The sequence below is a fragment of the Chiloscyllium punctatum genome, chromosome 32 (genome assembly GCF_047496795.1).
Source record: "Chiloscyllium punctatum isolate Juve2018m chromosome 32, sChiPun1.3, whole genome shotgun sequence".
NCBI lineage: Eukaryota > Metazoa > Chordata > Chondrichthyes > Orectolobiformes > Hemiscylliidae > Chiloscyllium > Chiloscyllium punctatum.
Genome location: NC_092770.1, coordinates 16,977,878 through 17,003,115, shown reverse-complemented (window position 1 = coordinate 17,003,115; position 25,238 = coordinate 16,977,878). Strand labels below are relative to the sequence as shown.

Below are 25,238 nucleotides of genomic sequence, written 5' to 3'. Positions count from 1 at the left end.
TGACTCTCTTAAGGTAAATAAGCCCCTCCTAACCCAGTACACAGTTGACTCTCCCCAGTATTCCAAGGAGAGCAATCACCACGTAGCCAATTTTTCCAATCCTGGCAACATCCTCAAATCCCTTCTCTCGTGCAATTACATCTTTTCTGTAAAAGGTGATGAGAACTCCTCCACTAATTTAAATGTTGACTCAGCAAGTGACAGCATTTTAAATCCACATTCCTGGATACAAAGTACACTAAGGGCATATAGGCCTGTTTCTCTGCAGTCTTACCTGTATCAGCCAGCCACAGGAGGCATCTACAAGGTGAAGAAAATTCAATAGCCCTGAGCAAAGTTCTTCCACAGCATGGGTCATGGTTTTGTAAGTAATATCTGAGATTTCCATCCCTAGAATCGTTCTGCTGTTCCACAGGAACGATGTGGAATCCTTCCACACTTAAGCACCTCACTGAAGGTAACTTCTAGGAGAAAAAGTGCAATTCAAACAAAAATGCATTATGCAATATTTTATTTTTACTTGAAACATTAATTCTGAATAAATGATGATTTTGACATTGCGTTCACAGAAGCTTGGCCAGTAAACCAAACTGGAGACCAAAAAATGCTTCCAAGGATATTATGGGTAGTTACTGAGGCACACACATTGTACCTGTTTCAAAATTTGTCCATAATGTACCTTCACAGAATGCAATGATTGAAAGTCAACTGTATTTTAAGGCAGGAATAGAAAGGAAATTCACACAGCCACTAAAATGAGTTTTCACGTTCTTGGAGGCTGGTGCAAGAATCTTGAGTTTTTTTAGAACACTTTGGAGCCCAACAATATCTTGCAAAAAAGCCACTGTTCTCAAGTAAATGTTATCAATGGAAATTAACATACTAAATACATATATAAATATGCCACAAACATTGCACAAGAAACCCTCAACATTAAAGTATATGGCAGAATAATGGCATCATTAACAGTGAAATAAATAAAGTAATATAAAGCACATTGAACACCAGGTTTGATGCAGGGCTACAGTTTCCAGATTCAGAAACAAGTGACTCTGATGTTTTGAAAATGTTTTGCTTTACAGATTCTCTGACTGCCAGTACATTACCCTCAAAATTATGTTTTTTTCCCTCAATGGCACTAATGTAATTTGTTTTTAGTATTTGAAGAGTGTAAAAAAATACACATTATAGTGTTCAGAGACTTGAGCAAACAGGAAGCTGTAGCTTTTAAAGATTAGTTTTCTTCCTGATGTTTAAATAAGAAGATTATTTAAATTTTAAAGTCATATGAACATAAATTTTGGCTAAAATATATATTTGTGAAACAAAATTAAGTATTACAATGATGCATTATGCAATACAGAACAATAACAAATTGCTGCATAGAAAGGGCTCACGTTCAATGTCCATAATTCTGTGAAAAGTATTTGTTCAGGATTCCATGTTACATTGATTGCATTTCTAATGCAGAAATGTTAACTAATCTATAGCACTGATGTACGGAAAGAGGTTAGCAAGAATCTCAGTCCACTCTGACAGGATGGGTGTCGATAATCGATTTTAAACTGATACTGAGCTAGACTCAGATTATGATGTAATTTCCACACAATTTAGCCATCCAAGTGAATTGAGAGATACTGATGTACATATGATGAAGCAAAATCAAATTGCTTAAGCCAGTTAAAGTGTTCAGACTGATCAATAACATGATCTCCAGTTACCTTCTGGTTAAGAAATGGGAATAGTTCTTACAATGTGGCATGTACCATTTAAAATATCCAGATACTTAAAATGAACATGGTTACAACCCAACAGTCAACTTCTGTTAAGACTTCCTAGATTATAATTGCAGTTCAGATTACAAAACAGTAATTACAGTACTTCAAACCTCACATTTTGAGAAACACTTGATAAATTCTGTGTGGATTCTAGGCCAGTAACCAGCTGGTATGCAATCCCTACATCAACATAAATCACTGCGCTTGTCAGTAATCTCAGTACAAGTTGCTTGTTATAAAACATCCCCTTTTACCTGCCATTTAGAAAGACATTACAAAAAGGTACAAAATTTGTATTGTGGCAGGACAAGGCAAAGTCAATGTAAAATAAGTGACATTAACAAAATGGCAGTATTTTTGGTTATTTAAGGCATTCTGGAAATATTGCTTTACTCTCATAACTCATGAGTGTTTTTTTTTGGCTGCTGAACCCAATTTGTTGGGTTTGGAGGTCAGACCAGACTATAGGAGACAGTTCAGTAATCAGGCCATCAGAGGACACTAGCACTTTAAGCTCTTCACGTCTCTCATTAAAAATTCCCCAATGTCTTGATGAAAAAAACATTCAAGAATTGGCTTTTAACACTGTACTGAACCACTGTACAAATCTACAAAAAATAAATTATTGGCATCTACAGTCTGATAAAACATGAATTTTAAATTCAAAACATACGGAATTTACTTTTCATGAAAAGGACTGTAGTCCAACGGTTCTAACATAATGATCGCATTTTTTCTGCAAAATGTGTAGATAAAAGATCTTTCCAAACAGGAGAAATAATGTATGTGGTTATGTATTTGCATAATGTATTCGTAGCACAGAAATTTAAAATTTAGTAGTGTTGGTCTAAGAACTTCCATAAAAAGCTGGGTCCATATTCAAGGTGTCGAGTTCTGATGCACAATTACACGTTTGAATCCTCATCAGTCATGCTGGTGCACGGAGAGCCTGCACTTAAATCTTTAAACATCTCATCCTCCTTTAGCATATGCTACAAAGAGAAGGAAAAAAGATACTGAGGCACAAGATAAATTGGCAAAAAATAAAGTTAAAAAATACTTTGGAAAATAATGATACAAAATCTCTAGTTTCTATCACAGGCACATTTCTTATTTTAAGTTTATTGCTTTTCAGTACCACACTTACTGTTAGGTTATTGATTCCCTCAGAGAACACTCCAATTTGCCTCACTGTTCCTTCAGAATCATCCATCTACAAGTAAGTAGCACACATTGTTATCCTCTCAAGAACATTAGTCAATAAAATATCATGACCATACAGTCATTTTATAATTCAATCCAACAGTACCTCCTCCAGTCCTATTGGCACCTCCACCCGAGTCACTCTCAATATGCTTTTGTAACTCATCTTAGACAATGGACATGAAAAGGATTATGTCTGTAGACTGTCTGGGCCTGTTTCAGCACTCAAGTGCCAAAACGTTTTGAGAAAAATATGAAGGCGCTTTTAACATTGGACCTCAAACAGCTGAAAATACTTGAGCTACTATACAAAGCAAAAAGATTCCTGATTCCTCTAAGACTAACTCTAGCAGCAACCGAGAAGTAGCAGCTTTCCTGCTGATGTACATGTCGACAGTTTAAATGAATTTATGTTCTGAGCAAAGTCTAAATTGGTTTCGACTAAAAATCTTAATTCACAACATTAAGCATTAGTCTGCACATGGTCACCTTTACCTGCTCTATCCTGTCCAAGTCTTCATCGTTATATACTCGTATGTCTATTCCCCGTGTCTGTTTATTTCCTTGTCTGAATCCAGTTCCTGCAGGAAGTCCCAATTCCATTGGACATACATATTCTTCTTCATCCTGTTTCCGTTTCTTCAAGCTTCCAAAATTACTGAATGCCAGCTTTCTTGGCTGTAGGAGAAATGTACAATTATCAACATCCAATCAGTGATAGCCACAAACCAATTTATACCCTCTATATAGAACCCACGCAAGTAGGTAGGATTGTAAAGGCGGCATATGGCATGCTTGCTTTTATCTGTTGGGAAATTGAGTCCAAAAGTCAGGATGTTATCTTGCAGCTCTATAAGACTTTGCTTAGGCCACACAGTATTGTGGTAAGTATATTTACAGCAAGCTTTGGAAAGGGTGCAGAAGAGGTTTACCAGGATTCTGGCTGGAGTAGAGAACATGAGCTATAAGGAGAGGCTAGAAAAACTTGGGTTGCTTTCTCTAGAGCAGTAGTGGCTGAGGGAGACTTGATAGAAGTCTATAAAACGGAGATGCACAGATTAGGTTGACACTTAATCTTTCTTTTCCCCATACCCCTCCAAAGTTGAAATGTCCAAAACTCGGGGGCATGCAGTTAAGGTGGGGGAGTTCAAAGCAGATGTGAGGGGCAAGTTTTGTTTTTGCAGAGAGTGATAGGAGTGTGGAACATGCTGCCAGGCATAGTGATGGAGGCAGATATGAAGGGGCATTTAAGAGACTTTCAGATAAGCATATGAATATGCAAGGGATGGAGGGACATGGATCAAGAGCAGGCAGAAGGGAGAAGTCCAATGTGGCATCATATTCAACACAACACTGTGGGCCAAAGGGCCTGTTCCTGTACTGTACAGTTCTATGCCCTAAAAACAAAGTTATTAGAGCTTTCTTAAGTGACAGAAGGCTTCTGTACCTCCAACAAAAACACTCAGCCTTCAACATGCTTGTTGAATATACCGAGATGGTGCTTCAAATTGTTCATTTGTATAATGTGCACAAGATACAATCACATAAATACCACACAGAATAAGGAGAAACATTAGTCCAGTTTGCATGTACTGCTTTTTATACCCACCTTTACTTTGGCAGTGGCTGTTAGGAGAGAATAGTCTGGGGATTCCACAGCCTCTCGTTTCTGCTGCTGAGCATCAGGACCAACCAGCAAATTAAAGTGAGTAGCTAAGTGTCGTCGAAGTAGTGTCTTGTTGGGAGGGATGTTTAGCAGCATCGCTAGTGTTTCCACATTAAAACGAGGTTCTAGAACCTATAGGTAGAATAGATTAATCACATTTAACATGTATTCTTGATCAAGACTGCTTATTTCCAATTTCACAACCTTGTGCATCTCTGTCCTCACAGCTGACTGCCCAAGGCTACACAATCCAAAGTTAGATGTCTAGGATTAGAGTCAAGTTCCAGAAACGAGAGTCAACAGCGCAAGATTGAGATACTTCCTGTCGTATTCAGTTTCAATTGGAGAAACTACTACTCCCAATGAAACAAATAGCTACTGCCTTCTCACAGACTAGATGCACCAGCAGCTAGCTATTGACCAATACAGCACTGGAGTAACTACCAAAAGGCTAGCAGGTTTTAACAAGAGGGAAATAAAAATAGAACATTGATCAAGTACACACCAGAGAAAAATCTGAGAATTGGATACAGGAAAAAACATCTCGGTTCCCAGTCCAAAACCTCTTCCCCAAGTCTTTGGACTTGTTTAAAAAATTGCTTGTCTCCAACGTTTTTCAGTTCTGACGAAAGGCCACTGACTTGAAATGTTTGCTCTGTTTCTCTCTCCGTAGATACTACCAGACCCAAGTATTGCCAGCAGTTTTTTTTTAAAAAAGATTTTCAGCATCCACTAGATTTTCCTTTTAAAAGGAAACTTTGTTGTTTCTATTCAATCTGCTCTTCCTAAAGTGTCTGGTGCTTTTATTCCTAGCCACTGTGGTGATGCTGGTGAAGGGAACATAACCTGCTATAAATGTCTGCCTTCTTATTAGCCACAGATGTCTATGGAAATAAGGAAGGCTATCAAATCAAAAGATAAGGCCTACAAAAGTGCCAAAGACCAGTGGCAAACCAGAAGATTGGGAAAACTTTAAAGGTCAACAGAAAGCAACAAAGAAGTTATTTATGAGAGTAAACTAGCTCAGAACAAAGATAGATAACAAAAGTTTCTACAAATACAGAAAATGAGAAAGTGGCTAAGGTAACACTGGTCATTTAGAAGATGAGAAGGAAGACTTTTAATAATGGTAAATGAAAAAATAGCTGAGGCATTATTGAACAGGTACTTTGTGTCAGTCTTACAGTGAAGGACAGGAATAACATGCCAGTAATTGACAAGGAGACGAAAATAGGTGAGGACCTAGGAAATTATCAATATCATGAAACAGAGTGCTGGGCAAGCTAGTGGAGCTTAAAGGCAGACAAGATTCCTGGACCTGATGGGATGTAATCCAGGCTACTAAAGAGATGGCAAGAGAAATAGCAAATAACTTGTGATCATTTTCAAATTTCGCTGGATCCGGGGGCAGTTCCAGCAGATTGGAAAACAGCAAGTTTGACGCCATTGCTTTAAAAAAGGAGGTATACAAAAGATGGGGAATTATAGGCCAGTTGGCTTCTATAGCAGGGAAAATGCTTGAATCTATCAATCAAGGAAGAAACTGCCCTATTGGACAGACGCAACATGGGTTCATGAAAGGCAGATCATGTTCAATTAATTTACTGGAATTCTATGAATACATTACAAGCAAGGTGGACAACGGGGACTCAGTAGATCTGGTGCCTCTATATTTCCAAAAGGAATTTGACAAGATGCCACACAAAAGGCTGCTGTATAAGATAAAGGTGCACAGTGTTACAGGCAAAGTATCAGCATGGATGGAGGATTGGTTAACTAACAGGAAGCAAAGAGTGGAGATAAACGATTGCCAACCAGAAAAGCAATCAGTGACTAGTGATGTGCTTTAAGGATCAGTGTTGGTACTGCAATTATTCACAATTTACATAGATGATTTGGAATTGGGGACCACATGTAGTGTGCCAAAGCTCGCAGAAGACACTAAGATGAGTGGTACAGCAAAGCGTGCAGAGGACTCAAAAAGTTTGCAGAGGGATAGAGATAGTTTAAGTGAGTTGGCAAAGGTCTGGCAGATGGAGTACAATGTTAATAAATATCAAGTGATCCATTTTGGTAGATTAACAGTTAAAAAGAATTATTTGAACTGTTAAAAATTGTAGCATGCTGCTATGTAGAGGGACCTGGGTGTTCTTGTGCGTGAATTGCAGTAAGTCGCTTTGCAGGTTCAATAGATAATTAAGACGACAAATGAAATTTTGTACTTTATTGCTCAAGGGATTAAGTTTAAAAGCTGGGAGATTGTATTACAGCCGTATAGGGTGCTGGTGAGGTCACACCTGGAGTACTGCGTGCAGTTTTGGTCTCCCTACTTGAGAAAGGATGTACTGGCACTGGAGGGGGTGCAGCAGAGATTCACTTCAGTGGAGTTGAGGAGAGATGGAGTAGACTGGGATTATATTCACTGAAATTTAGATGAATGAGGAGGGATCAAATGGTAATATATAAAATTACAAAATGAATAGGTAAGATAGAAGCAGGGAGGAGGTTTCCACTGGCAGGTGAAACTAGAACAAGAGGGCATAGCCTCAAAATAAGGGGGAGTAGATTTAGGACTGAGTTGAGGAGGAACCTCTTCACCCCAAGGGTTGTGAACATATGGAATTTCCTGCCCTGTGTAGTAGTAGAGGCTTCCTCATTGAATGTTTTTAAAGCTAAGATAGATAATAACAGTAAAGGAATTAAAGGGTTATGGTGAGAAGGTGGGTAAGTGGAGCTGACCCTTGATCTTATTGAATGGCAGCCATTATCTAATTGAATGGAAGAGTGGGCTCAAAGGGCTAGACATGTGCAGCAGGTCAGGCAGCATCCAAGGAACAGGAGAATCGACGTTTCGGGCATAAGCCCTTCTTCAGGAAGGGCTTATGCCCGGAAGATTCCTGAAGAAGGGCTTATGCCCGAAACGTCGATTCTCCTGTTCCTTGGATGCTGCCTGACCTGCTGCGCTTTTCCAGCAACACATTTTCAGCTCTGATCTCCAGCATCTGCAGTCCTCACTTTCTCCTCAAAGGGCTAGACAGCCTACTCTTGCTCCTTGTTCTAATGTTCTATTTCCCCTTACCATTAATCCACCGTGCACACCACTACCACGCAAATTGGGTGCATATTCTGCCAAATCTGCTGAGCGTAGCCATTCCATCACTCGGTGATTCGTCCACCGGGAGACTTCAGCGGGGGTGATGTTATTCTAGAAAGTAAGTAGTGACAGCTGATTCAAATGGTCTTTCCCCTCAAATTTAAGAGATGACACAGACTTAAGTTCTGCACCTCCCATCTGTATTAACAGTGAGCACATACTTAGGGACACCCAGGTCATAAAAGACATCAGGTAAATGCAGGCTTCATAGATATAGGTACTCATTACCTCCTAGTGAGTTTTGAGAAGATTTGTATCTCAGATTGAGGTTTTGGATGTAGGTTTGCTCACTGAGGGGGAAGGTTCATTTCCAGACAGTTTGTTACCCTGCTAGGTAACATCTTCAGTGGACCTCAGACGAAGTAATGCTGCAAGTTCCTGCTTTCTATTTATATGTTTGGGTTTCTTTGGGTTGGTGATGTCATTTCCTGTGATGATGTCATTTCCGGTTCCTTTTCTCAGGGGGTGGAAGATGGGGTCTAACTCTGTTTTTTGATAGACCACATCTACCACTCCCTGAGAAAAGGTACAGGAAGTGACTTCACCACAGGAACCACCACCACCACTGGAAATTACATCACCAACCCAAACATATAAATAGAAAGCAGGAATTTTCAGCATTGCTTCGCTTGAGGCCCACTGAAGATGTTACCTAGTAGGGTAATGAAACGTCTGGAAATGAACCTTCCAGCTCAGTGAGCAAACCTATATCCAAAACTCATCACCTTCCTCTGGTTTGCAGATGTTAATGGTAGCAAATTAGCTTAATATAATCACTGGAAAATATGACACAAGGAGGATCGCTTTCATTTAAGCGAACATAATGTTTGTTGCAGTCAAGTCCTGACTGCTCACCTTCGCTCAACGATGGCACCTAAAGGGCAGAATGAAGCATGACACCAACTACACAGGAAGAGCAAATTATTTCAGAGAATATATTTCTCAATTTATCCCTTTACTTTCCTGAGGAACTATGCCCAAGGAATTTTACCAATTTCACTTTGCCAACAGTAATGAGGCAGCAGTCCACAGATACTTCTTCACAATTCTCAGAGTCAGGTATGTCAAGCCTTCACACACCACCCTTAATGCATGCGGGGGATCCAAACCAAAGTCTTGCTGTTCAGTCAAGCTCAAATTGTCTCACAGCAATCTTTACACATACCTCATCAGATGGTCTTCTACGAAGACAATTAGCTTCAAAATTATTTATTCGGAGAACCTGAATTGCCCTCTTGATGCTGAGGTGATGGAGAACACTTCCAACTTTTAGTGACAACAGGTCATCCTACAGGAGTAGGAATCAGAAACTAAATTGAGAAACTGTACTTCATCCCTGTGACAAACTACTGAAATGAATGAGGACCAAATTTAATGCTAATAATAAAAGCAAGGACATAATTGTGTCACAGGAAAAATGGCAGATGCTTGCTAATTTATACAAGTACAATTTTTAAACAAAAACAAAAACAGGATGAAGTGCTTAGCTTGTTAGCTCAACAGATATTTAATACTACAGTGAAACACTCAAATCATCCTTTTAAGACCAGTAAATTTAAACTAGTTTGGAACAGAAATTTTAAAAAGGATTGTTTAAAAATGATAAACGGTTAAAATTGCCTAAAATTCATTACTTTAGAAAATGCCATTTAGAACAATTCTGCTTGAAACACCAAATTTGCATTAAATATTGTTTATCTGAAACATTCTTGCACCTTTGTTTCTTAAGCATGAAAGGTTAAGTGAAACTGTTTAGGACAGAACTTTCTAATTGAGTCTTGACTTATGATTTCTCTTTCCCTTTTGTGCACAAGTTACTTTCACGATTTGTGATCCATTTGAGTACAACTGGACCATATTTGCTGGAAATGATTTAACATCTGGGCCAACTGGAGAACATCCAAACTGTCAAATGGTGCTCTAAAATGGCTGATATCTCAAACATTTATTTTAATGAGAAATATTAATCAAGGAAAGTGTAAACCCATCTCTGGTCTGTTGCAAACAGAGGCATCCAGCAATATCAAGGACTCTCTCAACCTTAGTTGTAAGCTCAGCTTCTAAATATTATTTGCCATTCCTAGGGTCCTGTCACGTGCCTTTTCTAGAAGATGTTTTCACCTGTGACTTGATTTGAAGGAATGATTTGGGCAACAATAACTGGTCAACGTAAACTTAAATAGTAGGTTAATTACATTGTTTGTTTAACATTCAATGGGAGAAGAGAGGCATGCACTTTAAAATACAAATCTAAACTTTACTGTAAGCTATTAACTAACTTTTAAAAATTACCACAAACACTCAAATGAAACAAGAATTTACTTACCACAGTCACATAGTGGAGCATTCGACCATCAACTCTTCCTTCATCAAACTGAGTCTTGTACTGGGGTAATCCAATGTCATCCAGCCACCCTAAGGGAGATAAATTCTATTTACTGCTTTGATAGTATGCAAACTGCATTGGAAAACATTTGTATGATCAAAACAATATGTATTACTTCATATTGAAGTGACTGGATAAAGTATGGGATTTTCTGCAGATTGAAGTAGCACAACATAGTATTTTCTTCTTTGGCAAAACGTACAACCCTGTGTGCATTCCTGAATACATAAGTGGGCCAAACTGCATGCCTGGTTGATCATCTTGAATTGGGTATTAGCACAAGTCTTAGCATGATCTAGATGGCACAGCAATGTCCCATAGCAGAATCACATCTAAAACTGGACACTATGTTCTGAGTTTTGCAAGCACAGGATATCTGAGTACTGTCAGCACACTCTGCTTACGTGGCTAATGTTTTTTGATTCATTCGAGGATGTGGATTTTTCTGACTGCAACTGCATTCATTGTCCATCTCAATTGGCTTTCAGAAGGAGGTGGGGGGCTAGTAAGCTGCTTCTTGATCTGCTACTGTCCATTTTGTGTAGGTAAACATGCAACACGTTCAAGGATGTAATTCCAAGATTTTGTAGCAGTGTCACTGAAGGAAAGACAACATATTTCCAAGTCAAGAAGGCAAGTGGCAGTATTGCCATATATTGGCTGCCCTTGTTCTTCCAGATGTAAATATCATGGGTTTGGAAGGTGCTGTCTGAGGATCTTTGGTGAATTTCTGCAGTGCACCTTGTAGATTAACACTCAATAGCAGCAGTGTGTACTATGGTGGAGGGAGTGGGTGTTTGTGGATTTCGTACCAATCAAGCAGCTGCTTTGTCCTGGAGGTTGTCAAGCTTTTTGATTGTTGTTGGAGTTGCACCCATCCAGGCAAGTGGGGAGTATTCCATTAAACTCCTAACGTTTGCCTTGTAGATGGTGGGCAGGCTTGGGGGAGTCAGGAGATGAGCTACTCACTGCAGTATTCCTAGCCTCTGACTTGTTCTCGTTGCCATTGTGTTTTTGTGGTAAGTCCAGTTGAGTTTTTGGTCAATGGTAACCTATACGATGTTGACAGAGAGTGGGGGATTCAGTGACACCATTCAATGTCAAGGGGCAGTATTAGATAGTCTTTTATTGGAGATGGTTATTCCTTGGCACTTGTGTGGTGTAAATGTTACTTGTTTTCAGCTTGCGTGCTGAATCTGTATTGGAACAGCTTAAGCAGAGGCATGGCAAGTTCTGGAGCATATCTTCAGTACGATTGCTGCAATTTTATTAGGGCTCACAGTTTTGCAATATCTTCTACCTTCAGTCATTTTTAATACCAGGTGGAGGGAACTGAATTAGCTGAGGTGTGGTACTGTAGTAGCATGTGGACTTTAGAAGGAGACAGAGACAGTCATCCACTTGGTACTTTGAGCTGAAGATTTTTTCAAATTCTTCAACCTTAATCTTTTGCACAATTGTGTTGGGATTCCCCAAAACTGGGGAGGGGAATTATATTTGTGGATGCTCCTCCACTGCAGAGTTGTTCAATTGTCCACCATCATTAACAAACAGAAGTAGCTGTACTAGAGATTAGATCTGATCCACTAAATTAGAGAATCAGTCTTACAGCTTGGGGCTTATGCTGTTTGGCATGCAAGCAGTTCTTCATGTCAGGATGGAACTTTGCCTCCACATGATTGCATTACTGTTCTGTTGGCAGGCAGGTGGGCTGTTTGCTCAGATGCCATTAATTCAGGGGAAACACAGTCAACGTTGAGGACTTGCACAGCAACTCCCTTGTGTTTACCACTGTACCGCCACCTTAGATGGATCAGTGGTGCCAGTGGGACAGAACATAATCAGTGATCATGCTGCTGTATGGAATACTGTCTGTAAATTGAGAGATTAAGATTACGTCAGGCTGTTGCTTGACTAGTCTGCAAGAAGGCTCTCCCAGTTCTGGCACTTTAGGGAGGAATTTGCTGTTGTTGCTTTTGGTGCCTAGACCACTGTCAAATGGTTTGCTCAGTTTCATTACTTTTAAGATTTTTAAAGAGTTTCATAGAACTTAGTGACTTACTTAGCTATTTCAAAGGGCATTTCACAGCCACATTTCATTGCGGTGGATCTGGAGTCATATATTGGCCAGGCCAGGCTCGGCTAGTAGATTTCTTTCCCTAAAGGCCATTAGTAAATCACTTGGATTTTTCTGACACCAGACAGTAGTTTTGCGGTTATCATTTGTTTTAATTTCAGACTTTTTGTAAAATTTCAAATTCCAGACCTGGTCTGCAAAGCATTTCCTGGGTCTCTGAATTACAAATACAGCAACAATATTGCGAAGTAATATGCTTTGCCTTTGGAGTTTCAGTGAAAAAAAAGAGTTAAACTGCTTGTGCATGTGCAATCACTGAAATGAAACTCTTGAGACTTTGTCAGTTGAATGAGAAATTAAACATTTAACCACCTGTAAATTGCTGGGAATTAATGGTTGAATTTATTTTGATGCTTACAAAAAGGTCTTTTTAACTGTCTCATATAAAATATATAGTTTCGCTTTCTCCTCCTCTTCTGTGCATTAAACTTACATTCACTGCAAATTGCAAAAATACAATTTATGTCTATCATGCCGGGTTTCAGCCTGGGATCTTACTTGTTCAGTATTATCACCCGCTAGGATTGTAAATTCCCTCTCTACCCACCCCACACATTTTATTCCATCCAACATTTTCACTTGGCCTCTCCCTCCATGATATTCTGGTAATTCTCTAGGTTTCCAAACTGATTTCAGTCAGTACACATTCCTTTTCCATTGATGTTATGCCTATTTGTAGCCACACAACCAGAGGTCCAGAAACAGCAGAACATATCCCAACTGCAAGCATTACACCTAAGAGATGGACTTAGTTTCTTAAATAATTGCAATTATTGATCTCCAAGTCTTTATTGAACTTTGTGATACATTACTCTACTCACTTGTCACCCAATTGTAATCCAGCTTTCCCTTATTATCTTCTTCTTCAGAGCCAAATGCCTGCAGAGCTAGTTGCAACTTCTTTCTGTGCAGAGGATGCTTGATCCCAAGCTCCTACACAAACAAACAGTTTGATCAAATAATGATTGGTTTCTTCAAGAAAACTTTTAAAATTCAAATCATTAAACATTCATTGCAATAGATACTGAATTGGAATATGGGTGTGGAAATTTCTGACAACATCATATTCTATCTTTTGAAAATACTATATGATGTTAAGGATACCAAGTTAATGTTGTCAAAATCATTTTAACATGTGAAAAGTGACTAAATGGACAATGAGACATAATTCGATTTGCCTGTCATATAGCACAGAAACACACACTTCGATCTAACTTGCCCAGACCAACCAGACATCTCAATCTAAGTCCCATTTGCCAGCAATTGGCCAATATCCCTCTAAACCCTTCCTATTTATATACCCATCCAGATGCCTTTTACATGTTGTAATTGTACCAGCCTCTGCCACTTCTAGCAGCTCATTCCATACATGTGAAAAAAGGTTGCCCTTTGGGTCCCTTTTAAATCTTTCCTATCTCGCCTTAAACCTCTGCCTTCCAGATTTGGATTCCTCCACCCTCTGGAAAAAACTTGGTATGCACCCTATCCATGCCCCTCATGACTTTATAAACTTCTAGAAGGTCACCCCTCAGCCTCAGACCCTCCAGGGAAAATAGCCCCAATCTATTCAGCCTCTCTGTAGCTCAAACCCTCCAGCCCTTTCAAGTTTTACAACATCCTTCCTAGCGCAGAAAGACAAGAATCGAACACAGTATTCTAAAAGTAGCTTAACCAACATCCTGTACAGCCACAACATGATCTGCTATATTCATTGCATTAACCAATAAAGGAAAGTATTTCAAATGTGTTTTTCACTATTGTGTCTACCTGTGACTTCCCTTTCAAGGAATGATGAACCTGCACTGCAATGTCTCTGTTCAGCAACAGTCCCCAGGACCTTACCATTAAGTGTACAAGTCCAGCTCTGATTTGAATTTCAAAAACTCTGCACCACGCATTTATCTAAATTCATCTCCTTCTTCCATTCCTTGGCCCATTTGCCCATCTGATCAAGGTCCCAGTCTACTCTGAGGTAACCTTCATTGCTGTCCACTACACCTCGAACTTGGTTCATCCGCAAACGTACTATGCATACCTCCCATGTTCACATCTAAATTATACTCGGGATTTTCCAGCAATTGCAAGCTCATGCTGAAATGGGATGTATCAAAGACACCACAGAGGATAATGGCTACTGTAATCAGATAATTTCTCATGCATATCACACAAACTAAGTAATGGTCATAAGGCTGTCACTTTCAGTTGTGTAAAATGACTGACGTAATCTTCCGAGGTAATCAAAGATTGATTAATAGACAAACTATTTCACGTTGCTACTATATTGTAGGAAGATGAGTGGTGTTCACCACTAACAAGTTACTGGGAGTCAAGCCTGAAAAGATGTTTTGCTCATCACACAAGTATTGTGACATGTGAAACTCAAATGTCAGTATGATGCCTAGTATGCAAGCTGCACATCCCAAAGCATATCTGTTCAGCAGTACACTAGGTACAGACTGTACCCAATAAGGCAGCACTTGCAAAACTTGCAGTGTCCAGCATCAGATGCAATTATGTAATTAAATGAGATTTGCTTGATAATCCTGAGTATCGAAAAAATTCACTGATGACCAACTCAGGAGTGTCAGTAAAATTGTGTGGCACACTTTCCTATATGGAAAGCTGCATGTATTAATAAAAGTAGCCCTGATCTTTGCTGACAGAAAGAATATGTGCTTGCATGGTGTCGGTTTCAACTTCACAAAATATGTGAGTCAATTACAGATCAACTTATCAGGACCTTGATGAATGAGAGTCAACCTGCATGGTTTAAAATTTAAAGGAAGCCTAGCAATTAACGGTCAGTCACCTTACAAATGTATTCTACATGGATAAACTTCAATCAGAATTTACTTGTCAATCAAACACTTGCCATCCCATTGTATAAAATGTTAGTTTCCTCTTAAGTATTCTTGCGAATTTTCTAATGAGTGAAAATCAAAAAAAAATTGACAAAGTATATCCTTCTTCAGTAATACCAGAGTTCTGTACTACCAAAAGGAATCTGTTGCTAGACTTTAATCAACTCAGTAGAAATACAAGCAGTTCTGCCAATCACATTAATCACACACTCAGACATGGAGCATTCAAAGAATGGTTAAATCTCATCTCAGACAAGAAATTACACTGTCTGCTTGCATTTGTCCATCTTGGATGGTAAAGTTGTAAATCTATTTTAGTGCTTCCCTGGCTGAAGTGCAGGACAAATCAGTTAGCCCATTGATAATATGCTATATCAGTTGTAAATATATGTTATATTAATGGAAAATCAAAAGCACAAACACCACCCAGGTGACGTGTGCCTCATTCCTTTTAGCTCAACTGATGGCCACACTCCCAGATGTCTTGACACCTAATCTCTGGAACTCCATCCTGAAACTTCTCTCTCCTCCTTTAACCATTCTTTGTCCTAATGTCATTTACTGCTTCTAGAATTGGTTTGGAGTCACATTACACTGCTGTGAAATGCCTTAAAATACTTTACTACTTTAAAGGTACCATTGAATAGAAGCTGTTGTAATTTGACTCACCCTTTCCAGGTCCTGTTGAGATGCATGCAACAAAGTCTGGCCTGAAGTGATCCAGGATTTGGAACCACTTACGTACATGCCTAATCCTTGGTCATCTAGCCAGTTACACACTTGCTCTCTGGTCCACTTTGCAAATGGAGCATCCAGATCACTGCAGAAAAATTACATTAATCATGAATTAGTGATGAATTTTATTTAGAACACAAGATACGGCACAATTACAGTAAGCTCTCTAATTGCTCCCATCTAACCCTAGCTCATGGTTTTCTCATTTTATACTTCGGAATGTTTACAGAAGATGTAACCAGTAACTCGACCATCATATACCCTTTACATTCCAAGCATACTGACTGATTAAAACATTCTTTGTATAGCATGTATTCCTCCTCCATGAACATTGCCACCACGTCTACTTTTTTCTCTTTTCTGCCCCTGCCAAATAAATTACTTCATCTTTGCTTGTCATTCTTGTTATGCTTGCAGTTTCTATTAATACTAAGTAAAATAATTGTTTAGGAATCTCTAATTTCTTTTCCTTACGCTGTACATAGTTGGTATGCAAGCGTTATATCCTAGAGGGGTATGACTGCTCAGTTGAATATATTCAAGGTCAAGGTTAATAGTTTTTGTTCTTCTAAAGGATGTAGAGAAATAGGAAAGAGTGGGGTTAAGACCAAAGTCAACTAAGCTCTTACTGAATGGCCGAATAGGCTCAATGGATGACATAGTCGCCTCCTAGTTCTCAAGGCTTGTCATGTTGAGCTTAAAAAGAAATCATCAAACTAGATCATTCATGGTTAACCAGACATGACAATGAGAAATTAAAGACAGTGGAATACTACATTGACAAGTGGATCTGGTGCAAAACCACCTGTTTTGGCTGGAAGGTAACTATGGTGACCTTGCCTGGAATGGGGAACAGACTGCTGTGCAGAAAACACAGATACCTGTATCTGTTTTTCCAACCTGCTTTCACACTACAGAATGCCTGGGAAAATACTGAAAGTACTAAGAAATGGTGATACAGCATGTAATATTAGACTCAATAGTATTACTATCAGGGATTTTGATGTACTCATTGGACTATCACCATCGAACTGGAGTTTGAGAGACCCGGGTCACGGAAAGTGAGAAAGAACTCCAAGTGCGACAGTAAGCAGTCACTGATGAGCCGAAAGGCAGTGAGTTTGCATATGCACAAAGTCGTTGAAGTTAGCAGATTTGCTCATTAGATTGTATTTTTAAGTAGATTAAGTTAATAAATTTGCTAGCTATGTTAGGTTTCAGTCTTAGGTTACATTATCTCAATACAAAATTGCGTAGGTCTGTCACATCCTTGAATTGCAGATGTCAGTCAGACAACAGGTTAACACACAAACCAACACACTCATTACATTTTGAAATGTAAACACTAATGTATCATACGTTTTAGTATTCTGCAGGTCCCGGGACCAGCCAAGTTTGGGACCTGATGTACTTCTGGTTCCACCTCTCTTGAAATCTGAATCAGTCATATCATCAGGAGTAAAGGTGGTTGACTGACTTCTTTTAAGCCTGTAAACAAAAACCCAAAAGTTTTCAATCCAGGTTACCCAAAGTCCAGTCTACCATTGTCACCTTTCACTTTGCCACCAAATCATCATTTTCTTAGAACATAGAACATTACAGCACAGCACAGGCCCTTCAGCCCTCAATGTTGCACCGACCTGTGGAGCCAATCTGCAGCCGATCTAGATTAGATTACTTAGTGTGGAAACAGGCTCTTCGGCCCAACAAGTCCACACCGACCCGCCGAAGCGCAACCAACCCAGACCCATTCCCCTACATTTACCCCTTCACTTAACATTACGGGCAATTTAGCATGGCCAATTCACCTAACCTGCACATTTTTGGAGCCGGAGAAAACCCACGCAGACACGGGGAGAATGTGCAAACTCCACACAGTCCCGCCTGATGCGGGAATTGAACCCGGGTCTCTGGCGCTGTGAGGCAGCAGTGCTAACCACTGTGCCACCGTGCCGCCCACTATTCCATTTTCATCCATATGTTTATCCAATGACTATTTAAATGCCCTTAAAGTTGGCGAGTCTACTACAGTTGCAGGCAGTGCGTTCCATACTCTGAGTAGCGAAACTACCTCTGACATCTGTCCTATCTCTATGACCCCTCAACTTAAAGCTATGTTCCCCTCATGCTCGCCATCATCATCCAAGAAAAAAGGGTCTCATTGTCCACCCTATGTAACCCTCTGATAAGATGTCTCAATTAAGAGACCTCTTAACCTTCTTCTCTCTAATGAAAACAGCCTCAAGTCCCTCAGCCTTTCCCCATAAGACCTTCCCTCCATACCAGGCAACATCCTGGTAAATCTCCTCTGCACACTCTCCAAAACTTCAACATCCTTCCTATAAAGTGGTGACCAGAACTGTATGCAATACTCCAAATGTGGCTGCAGTATGACCTTGTGGCTCCAAAACACAATCCCTCTACCAATAAAAGTTAGCACATCTGTATACCTTCTGAACAATCCAATCAACCTGGGTGGCAACTTTCAGGGATCTAGATACACAGACAGAGATCTCTCTGCTCATCTACAGTACCAAGAATCCGCATTAAACTCTATTTGCCACCTCTCAGCCCAGCTCTGCAGCTTATCTATGTCCCTCTGTAACCTGCAACATCCTTCAGCGCTTTCCACAACTCCACTGACCTTACTGTCATCCGCAAATTTACTAACCCATCCTTCTATGCCCTCCTCTAGACCATTTATAAAAATGACCAACAGTGGTGGCCCCAAAACAGATCCTTGTGGTACACCACCAGTAACTGAACTCCAGGATGAACATTTTCCATCAATGACCACCCTCTGTCTTCTTTCAGCTAGCCGATTTCTGATCTAAACCACTAAATCACCCTCAATCCCATGCAACTATATTTTATGCATTAGCTTACCATGGGGAACCTTATCAAACACCTTACTATAATCCATATACACCACATCAACTGCCTTATCCTCCTCTACCTGTTTGGTCACTTTCTCAAAGAACTCAATAAGGTTTGTGAGGCATGACCTACACTTCATAAAACCCATCAACTTATTCCTCTCTAGATGATAATAAATCCGGTATTTTATAACCTTTACCCACAACCGAAGTAAGGCTCACTGATCTATAATTTCCAGGGTTGTCTCTACTCCTCTTTTTGAACAAGGGGACAACATTTGCTATCCGCAGTCTTCTGGTACTATTCCTATAGACAATGACAACATAAAGATCAAATCAAAGGCTCGGCAATCCCCTCCCTTGCTTCCCAGAGAATCATAGGTTAAATTTCATCCAGCCTAGGGTGCTTATTTTCACACTTCCCAGAATCGCTAACACCTCCTCATGAACCTCAATGACGTCTGGTCAGGTATCTCAGTAATATCCTTGACAACATTGTCATTTTCCCATGTGAATACTGAAAAACTTTCATTTAGCCCTTCCCCCATCTCTTCAGACTCCATGCACAACTTCCCACTACTATCCCTATTGGCCCTAATCTTTCTCTGGTCATTCTTTTATTCCAGTATACCCTGTAGAAAGCTTTAAGGCTTTCCTTGATCCGATCTGCCAACGACTCATGTCCCCTCCTGGATTTTCTTAGCTTTTTCGGTCTTTCCTGGCTAACCTGTAACTCTCGCGCGCCCTAACTAACCCTTCACATCTCATCCTAACACAAGCCTTTTTCTTCCTCTTGACAGGGATTCAACTTCCTTAGTAAACCATGGCTTCCTCGCTCAACCACTTCCTCCCTGCCTGATAGGTATATACTTATCAAGGACATAGTAGCTGTTCCTTTAATAAGCTCCACATTTCTATTGTGCCCATCCCCTGCAGTTTCCTTCCCCATTCTATGTATCCTAAAGCTTGCTTAATTGCATTATAATTGCCTTTCTCCCAGCTATAACTCTTGCCCTGTGGTATATACCTATCCCTTTCCATTGTTAAAGTAAACATAACTGAATTGTGGTCACTATCACCAACATGCTCACCTACCTCCAAATCTAACACCTGGCCTGATTCATCATCCAGAACCAAATCCAATGTGGCCCTGCCCCTTGTTGGCTTGTCTACATACTGTGTTAGGAAAGCAATCTGTTCACATTGAACAAAAACTGACACATCTAAAGTAGTTGAACTATAGTATTTCCAGTCAATATTTGCAAAGTTAAAGCCCCCATAACAACTACTCTGTTACTCTCGCTCCTATCCAGAATTATCTTTGTTATGCTTTCCTCTACATCTCAAACTATTCAGAGGCCTACAGAAAACTCCCAACAGGGTGACCTCTCCTTTCCTGTTTCTAACCTCAGCCGGAGTCCTCAAATGTCCTTTCTGCCACCATAAAACTGTCTTTGACTAACAATGTCACTTCCCCCTCTTTTACCATCATCTCTGCTCTTACTGAAACATCTAAATCCTGGAACCTGCAATAACCATTCCTGTCCAGATGTCTGAAATGGCCACAACATCGAAGTCCCAGCTACCAACCCATGCTGCAAGTTCACCCACCTTTTTCCAATGCTCCTGGCGTTGAAGTAGACACTTCTTCCCTAGGTATTCACTCAATAAGGAACAAGGCCTTATCAACTACATGTAGTTGTAGTCAATGACTTGTTGTCATTGACTACATCATGACTGACAAACTGAATTACCCCTTGTGCCCCTTCCTAAAGCCACACTCCCTATTTAAACTTTCCCTCAACTCCGCTACCCAAATCGAACCAATCAAGCCTACCTCCCTATTCCAAAGTGACATTTTGACCTCTCAAAGTCAGACATGTCCACAGAACTGGAACCGAAATCAACTTTACCTCAATTTAACATTCCCAAACAACATACAATAAACTTTTATCACTGTATAGTTTCCACTTCTCAGGTACTATCCCTTTTCAAAACCACTCATGCTCACCATTTCAGCAAACTGGGGAAATGATGATGTTGTGGTAATGACATTTGACCAGTAAGCCAGGGACCAAGGCTAATGGTCTGGCAACTTGGTTTCAAATCCTACCATACCAACCAGCAGAAGTTAAATTTAATTAATTAAGTCTAGAATTGAAAGCAGATTTCAGTAACAGTGATCACAAAGCTTCCAACTTATTATTGATTCACTCATGTCCTTCAGGGAAGGAAGCCTATCATATTTGCCTGGTCTGGCCATGATTCCAGGCCCAGGAGTGATGTGGTTGACTCTTAACTGCCCTCAAATGTCCTATGGAAACCACTCAGTTCAATGGCAATTAGGATATTTCTGAAAAAGTTGATTTAAAATACCTAAAATTGTCACCTTATTTCCAAACCTTTCTTGTTAGCTCCTAAAGGCCTTCAGAACATTTTGAAAATAACTTGCGTTCATGACTTCAGGATTTGGGATGAAAGAAATTGGCCAAGGCACTGGGGAGAATTCTCTTTTAAACATTGTATCATGGGATCTTTTACATCCAGAGTAGACAGCTTTCAGTTTAATAGAAAAGATGGTTTGTTTGACAGACTCCCTCAATACTACAGGCCCAGCCTCAACTTCTGTGCTCAAGTATTGGAATGAGACTCAAACCCACCACCTCTTGACTCTCTCAATTTGAATATCTCTGATCAGGTTCTGGTCCCTGTCTTAGTAAATGTATGGTGTCTGAACGAAAAGCATCCTGCAGACTTTCAAATGAGGAGCTACATCCTCCTCGCCCAACTACTTGCCTGCATTAATAATAGTGAAACTATGTAGGGGCAGCCCCATTAATATGGGCAAAGAAAGGAAGGTAAAAGCTAAATACTGATGCTTAAAATCTTTTTGAAAAAAATAAGGAAAATTCAAAATCTGTTACATTTGTAACTTTTCTTCGTTCTGATGCAAGGCTCCAGGTCTGAAATTCTGCTTCTGTTCACAGATGTTACCAGACAAGCATTTTCAGCACTTTTTGTTTTTGTTCCTGATTTTTAGAATTTTGCACAGTATTTTGCTTTTGTCTTGCCCCCTTCAACTAGCTCAAATGGCACTCCCTCAGGCGGTTCCACTTTTAACAGATCATTCCAATACTAGCTTAACATCTAGCTCCCACCAATACCTCCAGCAATCAATCCTTGGATCCCAGCTATCAATCACCTGAATACTATCCCTTTGTGAAATCATCTACAGAAATGAGTCAGCTTTCATGTCTAACTTGCTTGATCACTTTTGTATAAGTCTGCTCTTCTGATATCCTGAGACAATGAGCTACATATTCTTTACATATATACTGAGAAGGCCATCAGCCCTGTCACAAAGCCCTGCTCCTGACTAGAGCAATTTAACTATGGATTCCTTTCTGCCCAGTCTTTGTCTCAGTGTGAACCATAAAATTCACAATCTGAACATGCCATCTGACCAGATAATCATTTATATGATAGAGGCTGGTGAGTTCCACATGTATATAACGTTGATTGCTCCCCTCAATATACTGAAACTCAACATTGTAATAGAAACTTCAATTCTTTAGCATTCTAATGGTCTCCTGTCTCTCCATAATCATTAATTTTAGAGACAATAGGGTTAAATTAAGGGGTGGGAAAAGGTTCATCCGGTATATAAACATCAGTATATACTTGTTGGACTCAACAACACATTTTGTGTCATTAAGTATTTTATAAATGTTCATTCTCTCCCTGCTTTCCCATTCCACCACACATAGTGATGGCTGTGGTCTTTCAGCCTCTTGGACCAAATGAACTGAAATTCTACTTTTAAACTGTCTGTTGCTGCAACTCCCTTTTCCTTTAAGGCTGTCTGGAAAACCCTAGAATAAATATTTTGCGACTGCTCCCATTATCTCTTCGATTATGGCTCTATGAAAGACTTGAGGCAGCTCTTCTTGCCCCCAGCCATTTTAAAGGTGCTGTATGAAGAGAACTTTCTCTGTGCCCTCGTCTTTGTAACATTTTCCTCCAAACTATCAGCCTTGGTGCTGCAAAACTGTGACTTTTAATATCAAAATTCATATTAAATTAATTTTGTTCAGTATTCATTCGGTACATCTCACTGCTCAGTAGGTTTACAATAATGTAATAGACTCTTTTTTACACACAAAGGCATGAAGGTTGAACAACATTCAATTTTACATCAGCTCACAAGAATATACCAACTGTCAAAGAACACCAGCGACTTGGAAATAAATTACACATCATTCAGCTTTTGGGAATGAATTCACAGCAGCAAATTTGAAGACTATTCCAAGTTACTTCTGATAAATTTGAAGCAGATAATTTGCAGTGCTAATCGCTCGAGAGCTAAAACTGAACTCGATGCAATTCAGAAATCTTAGCTTAAGGAAGGCCCGTTAAAAATTGCAATAAATTTTTCTTCTTCCTTCCTACATAAAACTCTAAATTAACCCAAACGTTTTACATGCCAAAAGTTTAGCATTAAGAAAAATAACTTACTTTCCAAACAATCTTTTAATTCCTTTTGATTTCTTTTTCAATTCTGGGGAAGTTGGAAATAGCTGACAACCATCAGCCTCTGCTGCACGCAGTGGGAGACCAGCACTATCCACACGCTCCAATTCTCTCTCCGTCTCAGCTACGTTTAAAAAAAAAATTAATTAAAGTTAGCTTATGTCCTAATCCAATTCAGTGAAATGGACTTTGGTTTAAGGATAAAAAAAAATCCTTGGAGAAACAAGGCCAAAATCTATAGAATCTTAAATGTAACAGGAACTCTCTTGAGTTAAACCTTGGGCATGACTTTATCCTCAAATCCACAGCGTGTGTCTAACATTAACAAATAAAACTTACCATAAGGTGCCTGGTTTTGAAACTGGAGCTGCCACCTTCTGATACTGGGCACAAACTGAGAAACAGATAGTGCTTGGAATCCAGCCCAAGCAATGAAGCATCTTTAAAGGGTCAATCTTGCAAATACCAAGAATTTACTAGTAACAACAATTAAGGCAGAGATACTGGGAAGGCTCATAAAATACGCTAAAATCCCAAAACATTTCATGCCCCAAAACATTTCCATACATTTTGCATTATGGTATATTTTCACAAATAAATGGGTGAAAAATTCTCTTTTGGATTATTTTACTTGAAAATAAAAATGCTTCAATTCACTTAAGTCATCAACTTCTGAATGATCTGCCTAGATTATCAGAAGTTGTATCTGCAAATGCCTTACCATTATGGACTGAGATCAGCTGTTCCCATTTTTGATATTTATCACACTCAGCAGAGCCAAACCAACACATGACTAACAACTATACCTTAAAATGCATTTTTCGTTTGACAATTTTAATGTCCATGAAAATTATACATTGGAAAAATAATTCACACAACAAAGGATGCCCTTGCTCCTTTAACAGATGGTTTAGTCTTTAAACTAGTTAACTAATGGCCATTACTCCAACTTTACTCAGTAACGTGGTGAGTATAGTGCTGTCCATGAGTAAGAAATCATATAGCAGAAAGTTCAGGTTGACAAGGAAAATGTGGTAGCCAAGCAATTTCAAGGCATGACTGTCACTGTTCATGATCTTCCCTCTGTCTGGAGGCAATGGTGCCCTTTGACAACGAAGCAGCAGTTGACCAAGTGTTTGATGAATCATTGTATATCAAACATAGAAATAGCCCTTCCACCTACCACATCTGTACTGATCGTGATGGCATTCTATATTAATCTCCTCTGCCTGCACAAGGTCCATTCTCTCTATTCCCTCCTTGTTCGTGCTTGTTAAACATTGCCATTGTCTCTACTGCCTTCCCTGGCAGAGCATTCCAGGGACCTCACACATGGAGTTTAATTCAGATAAATGTGAGGTGCTGCATTTTGGGAAAGCAAATCTAAGTAGGATTTATACACTTAATGGTAAGGTCCTAGGGAGTGTCGCTGAACAAAGAGACCTTGGAGTGCAGGTTCCTAGCTCCTTGAAAGTGGAGTTGCAGGTAGATAGGATAGTGAAGGCGGTGTTTGGTATGCTTTCCTTTATTGGTCAGAGTATTGAGTACAGGAGTTGGGAGGTCATGTTGCGGCCGTACAGGACACTGGTTAGGCCACTGTTGGAATATTGTGTGCAATTCTCCTTCCTATCAGAAAGACGTTGTGAAACTTGAAAGGGTTCAGAAAAGATTTACTAGGATGTTGCCAGGGTTGGAGGATCTGAGCTACAGGAAGAGGCTGAACAGGCTGGGACTGTTTTCCCTGGAGCGCTGGAGGCTGAGGGGTGACCTTATAGAGGTTTACAAAATTATTAGGGGCATGGATAGGATAAATAGACAAAGTCTTTTCCCTGGGGTCAGGGAGACCAGAACTAGACGGCATAGGTTTAGAGTGAGAGGGGAAAGATATAAAAGGGACCTAAGGGGCAACCTT

At 39.7% G+C, this 25,238-nt stretch overlaps 1 protein-coding gene across 16 annotated transcripts in view; it reads right to left on the bottom strand.

Moving 5' to 3' along the window:
* Nucleotides 1-494: 494 nt before the first annotated feature.
* ppfibp1b (PPFIA binding protein 1b) overlaps nucleotides 495-25,238 on the bottom strand; it is a 165,239-nt gene continuing 140,495 nt past the window's right edge. For all 16 annotated transcript variants that reach the window (XM_072551745.1, XM_072551744.1, XM_072551740.1 and 13 more), the window contains 11 exons: nucleotides 23,312-23,450; nucleotides 17,280-17,408; nucleotides 15,855-16,005; nucleotides 13,146-13,257; nucleotides 10,128-10,216; nucleotides 8,967-9,089; nucleotides 7,727-7,852; nucleotides 4,591-4,779; nucleotides 3,477-3,659; nucleotides 2,926-2,991; nucleotides 495-2,770 (listed from right to left, as the gene is read on the bottom strand). In XM_072551745.1, coding sequence (XP_072407846.1) covers nucleotides 2,684-2,770; nucleotides 2,926-2,991; nucleotides 3,477-3,659; nucleotides 4,591-4,779; nucleotides 7,727-7,852; nucleotides 8,967-9,089; nucleotides 10,128-10,216; nucleotides 13,146-13,257; nucleotides 15,855-16,005; nucleotides 17,280-17,408; nucleotides 23,312-23,450 — 1,394 coding nt within the window. In that variant the 3' untranslated portion in view covers nucleotides 495-2,683. The remainder of the gene's footprint in view (nucleotides 2,771-2,925; nucleotides 2,992-3,476; nucleotides 3,660-4,590; nucleotides 4,780-7,726; nucleotides 7,853-8,966; nucleotides 9,090-10,127; nucleotides 10,217-13,145; nucleotides 13,258-15,854; nucleotides 16,006-17,279; nucleotides 17,409-23,311; nucleotides 23,451-25,238) is intronic.